The sequence below is a fragment of the Pygoscelis adeliae genome, unplaced genomic scaffold, assembly GCF_000699105.1.
Source record: "Pygoscelis adeliae isolate BGI_AS28 unplaced genomic scaffold, ASM69910v1 Scaffold85, whole genome shotgun sequence".
In the NCBI taxonomy this organism is placed as follows: Eukaryota; Metazoa; Chordata; class Aves; order Sphenisciformes; family Spheniscidae; genus Pygoscelis; species Pygoscelis adeliae.
This window is the reverse complement of record NW_008824900.1, coordinates 5,236,166-5,243,506: the sequence shown is the minus strand read 5'-3', so window position 1 is coordinate 5,243,506 and position 7,341 is coordinate 5,236,166. Positions and strand designations below refer to the sequence as shown.

The window sequence follows — 7,341 nt, the reverse complement described above, 5'->3', positions numbered from 1 at the left end:
CCTGCCTCTCATGAACCCGTGCTGGCTGGGCCTGATCCCCGGGTTGTCCCGCACGTGCCTTGTGAGCGCCCTCAAGATGAACTGCTCCATAATCTTCCCTGGCACCGAGGTCAGGCTGACAGGTCTGTAGTTCCCCAGATTCTCCTTCTGGCCCTTCTTGTAGATGGGCATCACATATTACTCTGATCTTCCCATTATAATAAACGAACCACAATTATATAACAACCGCAGAACCAGCATGTTTCCTTCATCCTCTGGCTATTACTAAAACTAGTACTAGAGAACACATACTAGAGTACTACTGTGTCCTCTCCACCCTGAATTCTCACACAATTTTGAGCCTAGACCTCACTTTCAAGCTGTTTCATGTCACAAATCTTGGATGCATCAAAACACTGTTGCACAACAAAATACTTCAATAGCGAAAATGACCTGTGAAGAGTTCAGGACACAAGAGCAATCAACAACCTCACTGTTTTCTGCTTTAATTATCTCCATACTAACTTCATAACTTTGCTTTCTCTCACCAATACACACACACACTATACACAGTAGTATACACAAAAAGCAACACAGCTGAATGTTAAAAAAAATACAATTCATGAACACACTCTTCCATCCACTGAGAGAAGATGCAAGAGTAAGTGTCAGGCAAACATAACACTATATGCTACTGGAAGCTATAGATATTCTATCAATACATTGAAAAATCCACACAGAAAAATTCTTGAAAACACCTTTTTTTCAGATTTGTTCTTAAGCCCACTACTTGAGATTCCATTTTATAGAGAGAAGCTTTATTTTATCCATTTCCAGTGTAAGTAACAGAGTGCTAGATGCTGTTGCAACACTGGATTAACTAAATGTACAAAAAAATCTCCACTGTATTTTCCCATTTTACTAGTGCAGTCAGAACAATGAAAATCTCATCTCTACAGCCTTACGGTTTCTCCTAAGGCCTTAAGGGATATATTTAGGCAAAGATGAGGGATAAAGTAAGCCAAGAAAGGAGAAAAGAATTACTACTAGAATTAGGATTTTTGAAGTCATCAGAAATGCTTATACTTGGCATCTAACAGAAAACTAGAAACATACCAGTACCTACTACAGAACTAGTAGTTTTTCAAGTAAAGCCCACAATCTGATAAGCACATGCACTAAAAACCTGTCAAGTTGCATTTGTTACATAATTCTAGGCTGTGCTGTTCTATTCACAGATTTTAGATAGGAATGATAAAATAAATACTAAGCTTTAAAATATTCAAATGAATCATCACAAACCAGTTTAATGCAATTTACCTTCAGAACATTATAAAAGTCTTCTCTTAAAGGAAAAAAAAGTCTAAATGAATCACCTCTGAGGTTAAGTAGATCAGATCTTACTCAGATTTCTTATGAGAAATACTAAAAATATACAGTAAGGCAGCATTACCAGTAACTTACTTCCAGCTCAAGGTCTGATAAATTAATTTCCTCTGAAATCTAAAAATCAAAAGATAATTGGGTTACTAATACTCCATTTACAAAAGTGTTTCAAAGTAATAATGTTCAGTTAAAGCCTGCTCCATGTTCATTTGTAGAAAGATTTTTAAAGCCTAAGTCACTGCTACCAGAACCTATAAGCTTGGAAGGGTTTTACTGAATTCTGATGTTCAGCTGCAAAGCTGTAAAGGCATTTACACCATTTTGTAGAGTTATCCACACACCTTCTCATAAGCAAATACTCTGTAGTCATGATTACAGAATATAGATATAGTGATGTTACCTCACCCCCAGCTTCACAATGTTCTAGTACTTCTAAATTCAATTTATTTTTCAAATAACCGTACTCTCCAAACATCTGGACTCCAAAGCTAAATAGACACTTAAAACAGTTTCAGTACACAGTGTCAAATATGAATAACTGATAGCTCAATAAATTCGATAAATTTGTTTATAAAATACAAATCCAAGGCTTATGGAGCACTTCAGCAACAGCAAAAGGAGGCTCACATATGCAATACACTTCTTGGCTATACTTAAATAGTCACTACATGAAGAAGCTGTGGCTCATAAAGCAGAGTATGACATCCATCTAAGTTACCACGTTTTCTCAACCTTCAGAGATTAGTCAAATGTAGATTTTGCTACAGTTATAGATATTCTTCTTCCTTGTCACTCCCCTAATTCTATATGGCCAAAATAAATACTTTTTTTTAGAAGATACGTCATTTCAGAAACTGACCCTGTACATGGCTCCAGCTCCAAACTTTCATTTTCTTCATTCTTTAGTAAGTCTTCTATCTGTTCCCTGGAAGAAATAGATGATTTGCTTCTATATCTACCGTTTTCCTTTTACGATGTTTACAGCTCTCCCCAAAAGACAAGAAAACATTTCATAACAAAAAGAGAACTATTTCACTACTAGTGAACTAATAAAAATAGCTTCAACGTACAAACATGTCACTATTGTTTATGTTTTAGTTTCCACAACATCAGAGGATATTAAACAATTTTACTTACACTACTTTCTCAATGAATTTTTTCTGATCTTCAGGAATTGTTACAGGACATTTTGTGGCATTAGGAGAAATGTATGACAGAGATCCTGCACCATTGGCCTGAGAACGTTTTTCATCATACTGTTCCCTTAGCTGCCTTTCTTCTTCCTGATTTAAATATGGAATTCCTAAAAAACAAACAAAAACCCAAGACATTTAAAAGGTCATCATAATTACAGACAAATTAGGGATGTGTGATTTAGCAAAGACTTATTACTAGCCAAGCATTTGCCAGTGTTACACCCCTGAAGGCTCAAAACACATCTTTCCCTTTCAGTCATCTGTTTTAGACCCCATTCTGTATCTGTGTGTATACAGGCTCCCCTCTAGCACATGCCAGATTAGCTGGTACCATTGGACTCTTAAGAGCTATATGCCTCATCTGCACAAGGCACGAGCCTGAATACTGCAGAGCTGTAGATCACAATCACAAAAATATTTAGCGCTCCTCTTCCTTGCTATCTGTATCGCTTTAATAACAGACTGCAGCGGCACCTATTACAATGCACTGATACTTTTTCTAAAATGTCACTACTGATCCATTACACAGCTACGTAACTTGTTAATCCATATATGTTCAGCCACCAAACAAAAATAAACAATCAAGCACTTATCTAAATAGGAATTCTATTCTGTTGAATCTATACAATGAATTTTTTGAAAGGGAGTTAACTATCAGCACAATTGTAGAACAGATAAGAATAATTCTAAGAACTTCATTATGTGTTAAGAAAGTATCATGAATGCCTGCCTTTTTCTTTTTGCAGAAAATGAGGAAAGATGTCATCATAAATTTTGCAGACATTGAAAGAAAGAAAAAAAAAAAAACCACCAACAACTCACCGTTGCGAAAAACTTTATTAAAATCAAATCCTTGGTTTGCTAAAAAATCTATACTTGAACTCTGCAACAAAAGAAAATAGCTTTACAATTGGCAAGAGTATCTGTGGTGTAAAAAGATCAATTCAGTTATTTTTACACTTCCTAAGAAATTATACTAGTTCCAAAGTCAAGAGCAACCAAGTTTGTTACCCTAAAGAAGCCACAGCGAGTTTAGGCTCTGCTACTTTCGTTATTTATTTTCAACTTCCATAAAGTACAAGAACAATAAATACACTAAAGGGATAAAGATGAAAGAACGAGCTATGTGGAGAGAGGAAACTGAAGAAAACAAAATGTGCTTCAGGAGAATAAATCTGAGACCAGAAAAATCCTGGCAATAGCCTGGGAAGCAGTGAAAGTGAGATAAGCAGATGGGAATAAAGGATCAAACAGAAAAAGCAAGGGAGCAGGAAGTCAGACAAGAAAGGAATAAAAAAAAAAAACCAAAACAGAATCATCTTGCCAGGTTTGGAACATTATCTCCAATTCCAGAAACCACACAATGCAATACGTAACAAGATTTAAAAACTTAAGTCAAAGATATTCCCTTAAAGCTCATTTTTAGGGATTGCTCTTAACTTACGCTTATTTCTTCTATAAGAAAAAAAACCAAACCCCAGAAACTTATGTTTATCCGCCTTTTAAGCTGTTAAAAGAACCAACCACTTCTCCCTCTACAATGATGTAGAGTTTTCCCAGAAATATTTTTTTAGAAGTTTGCTGCAGGTGTACCTTAACCAAATGAAATCAAACTTGTTTTTCTACTAACCTGACAGACAAACTTGACATCTGGTGAACTTCTGTTAAAGGGTTTTGGAAAAATATAGAAATTAAATGACTTCATTATATACCTGTGAAAAAGAGGAGTTGCATGTCAATACCTTATCAATATTACTTCATAAATTACTCAATTAAGAAAACAAGGAATAAGAGAATAACATACTTTTCTTCTGTGTGATCATATTTAAAAGTGCAAAGGCCAAACTGAAAGAGCAAAAAATCCATGGAATGCTGGAAAGGAAATGAAAACTTTGCATGAGAATAAAAATCGTACACATTTAAAGATAACCTGGGTGCATCCACAGTAAATATGATTTCTCTCCATTTCAAAATTAAGCAAATCTGAGTCTTAACTAACATTTGTTCTGCTGGTAATTTTGAAGTAAATACACCAGAGTTTTTCAACTAGTTTTCATCCCCATTTAATCATCTTACTATTGCCCAAAGACGACTTGTAGTATGCACTTCCACTGCCTAAACAAACAAGAACTGAGGGAAATCCCATCTCTCTCCACCTGTTGCTCACACACGAGAGATGCTGCATCTAAAGCAGCTGTCAGTCCTCCTTCTCAACGTTCATTTACACTCCCCATAGTGGGGGAGCAGGCTGTGAGGGACACTGGCTGTATATATATATATTCAAATACATGCAATAATATATTTAACGTTCTTCTAATCCACATGGCTAACAGTGGATAACGTGGTAGATGTACTAGCATAGTCACTAGGCACTTTATCATCACGTCCTCTAGTATTTCACAATTGTTGGATCAATATTGGAAAGGTTTTTAACACCACTGCAAGTGTACAAGAAAATAAACAAGCATTGTAGTCTCATTGAAAGACTCATTCCTCCTGAGGGCCAAATACCCATTTTAAACACAAAGACGACACGGGATTATTCAATTCTATCATAGGGGGAAAAAAAGTAGGTGGCAACAGGACATATAAAATTAGTCCTCTTCTCTTATCTTTGAGTATAAAGATCAAAAATATCAATAATCAAGTTAATTTATTAGCTGGTAAAAGTTTTAAGAAGGTCACAACAAAGAATGTGGGGCTGGCTTCTGATACACCAGACCTCTGACAATGAGCAACAGAGACTGACTGTGCCTGCAGAGCCTGAACTATCAGCTACCCTGAAGCTCTCAAAGCCTCATATTCAGCCAAATGAACACAATATGGCATCCTCTAGCTTCTTGGATGTTCTTCAGAGACTGGTCTCTATTTTTATTGTCTCCTTTAGTGTTTGGGGTTTTTTTTTAGCTATAGCCTCCTCTCCAGTTTTTGCCGTTTGTTGTCCTAGTTTCTCAGTAGGAGCACTAACCAATAATTCCCTCATCAATATTAGTAAACAGTGTTTATTGACTCCTTGGACACTTCAGGAAACAGCATGTGCTGAGATGCTTAGCATTTCTCTTTTCTGATTCCTTTCTCTTACGGAAAAAAAAAAAAAAAACAACAGAACAAAACCAAACACCAAACCCACAACCCAAAACATCACAGTTTTGACCTTTTGACCCTCACACACCATATGTTGCCTCCTGTGGTCATTAGGCTATTTTTCATAACTCTTTCGATGCCCTCCAGCAGCCCTTTTTTTTTTTTCTTCTGTGCTGCAGAAAGTCAGAGGTGGTGGTGACAGCTGGCATTTAAGTTTTATTAGGGACACTACGTGCCAGCAGGGGAGGTAGTTTGGGAAGGACCCTAGTCCTGATGTAGTTTCTCTGTCACTGAATTTCTCTTACCCAGTCCCCCTTTGAACTGACAGATTTTAACTCTCAACATCCTTTAACAAGTTCTACATATCTACTAACTCTTGTGTGAAGAATCATGTCTGTTTGTCTGTCATGACCATGACTTCTGCAAGTTTAATGCAACACTCCCTAATTCTTGTGTTAGTAGGGACAATGAAACAAGCAATCCCTGTCTGCTCTGTGTAACTCAATTTTACATTGTCTCTACATTGTCTCTATTCTGAACTAAGGAGTTCTAACATTTTTCCAGCATTTTCATTTTAATCAAGGTAAACACTTTACCTTTTTAAGTTTCTGATACCTTTCTTCTGGCGTGTCAAAGCCATTGGTTAATGCACTAACAGAAGGCCCATCACTGATCCCTGAAAAAGTAGAACATATTTTGCTTTGGGTAAGCTTTTCAAAATTAGCCACAGCAAAGAAATGCAACAACTAGTAATTTAAGAAAAACATTTTCACTTAAAATACATATTAAGATGATTTCAGTTGAGAAAGATTTTCTGCTGCATAAAAATATGCGTCTTAGCATGAAAGCCACCCAGTTTAATGGTAGTGTTCCAACAGTAAAGCTCTGCTGCAAAAGCTCTGCTTCTCCGGTTCCTATTCTACATGATAGTAACATGAAAAGATCTACCAGTAACATAATGTTGATGAGTCTTTACAACACAATGCAGGATCAAAGTCAAACTAAAAATGGGAAGAGTGCTGTCCATAGATTTATTGAGTGACTTAGTCACCTTAAGCAAAACATTACAACCACCATATTTCCGTAAGCACCACATGTAACAAAACCTAATCTTGATCATATTTATGGTTCATTCCGTATCCCAAAGCTAAAGCACTTATTAAGGCATCTCTCTGATGCATAGAGCCTCCAGGGTTTACAAACATAGACGTTCTTACTGCTGTTTTTCCCTGTCCAAACACTTGCAGGACCTCCCTTATTTATCCCAACCTCTTGCTTTCATGACACATATAAAATCTTTTTTTTTTTCCCTGAGCTGCAGCTGAAAATCAATTAACATGTTAAAAGATTACTGTGAGGAGGGAGTAGAAGCAGTATGAGTATGACATGTATCTTCCCTTGACCAAAACCTTGCTATCACACATATAAGCGGCTTAATCTTTTTGCGGTAGCCTTAGCTTTAGCTTTTTCAAGCCAACCCCGAGACACGCCACATGAGCAAACTCGGGCACCAGGAACCCCGCACAGGTATTGCCAACAGTTCACAATCACAAAACAGCCGTGACTGTACCTGAAAACTCCCCATCGATGGCCAGGAAGTCCGACTCTTCAATGGCTTCATAAACTTTCTTTAGGTTATCCTTAAAATCTGCGGGTAGAGGGGTAAAACACACCTGAGACTACTAACGACTTCAGC

General features: G+C 36.8%; 1 protein-coding gene across 1 annotated transcript in view; it reads right to left on the bottom strand.

Moving 5' to 3' along the window:
• The window catches only part of PARN (poly(A)-specific ribonuclease), a 64,643-nt gene extending 57,352 nt beyond the window's left edge, over nucleotides 1-7,291 (bottom strand). The window contains exons 1-8 of the mRNA XM_009324747.1: nucleotides 7,216-7,291; nucleotides 6,242-6,321; nucleotides 4,366-4,433; nucleotides 4,192-4,273; nucleotides 3,384-3,444; nucleotides 2,503-2,668; nucleotides 2,225-2,290; nucleotides 1,444-1,482 (exon numbers count right to left, since the gene is read on the bottom strand). Of these exons, the coding sequence (XP_009323022.1) occupies nucleotides 1,444-1,482; nucleotides 2,225-2,290; nucleotides 2,503-2,668; nucleotides 3,384-3,444; nucleotides 4,192-4,273; nucleotides 4,366-4,427 (476 nt within the window). The 5' untranslated portion in view covers nucleotides 4,428-4,433; nucleotides 6,242-6,321; nucleotides 7,216-7,291. The remainder of the gene's footprint in view (nucleotides 1-1,443; nucleotides 1,483-2,224; nucleotides 2,291-2,502; nucleotides 2,669-3,383; nucleotides 3,445-4,191; nucleotides 4,274-4,365; nucleotides 4,434-6,241; nucleotides 6,322-7,215) is intronic.
• Nucleotides 7,292-7,341: the final 50 nt, after the last annotated feature.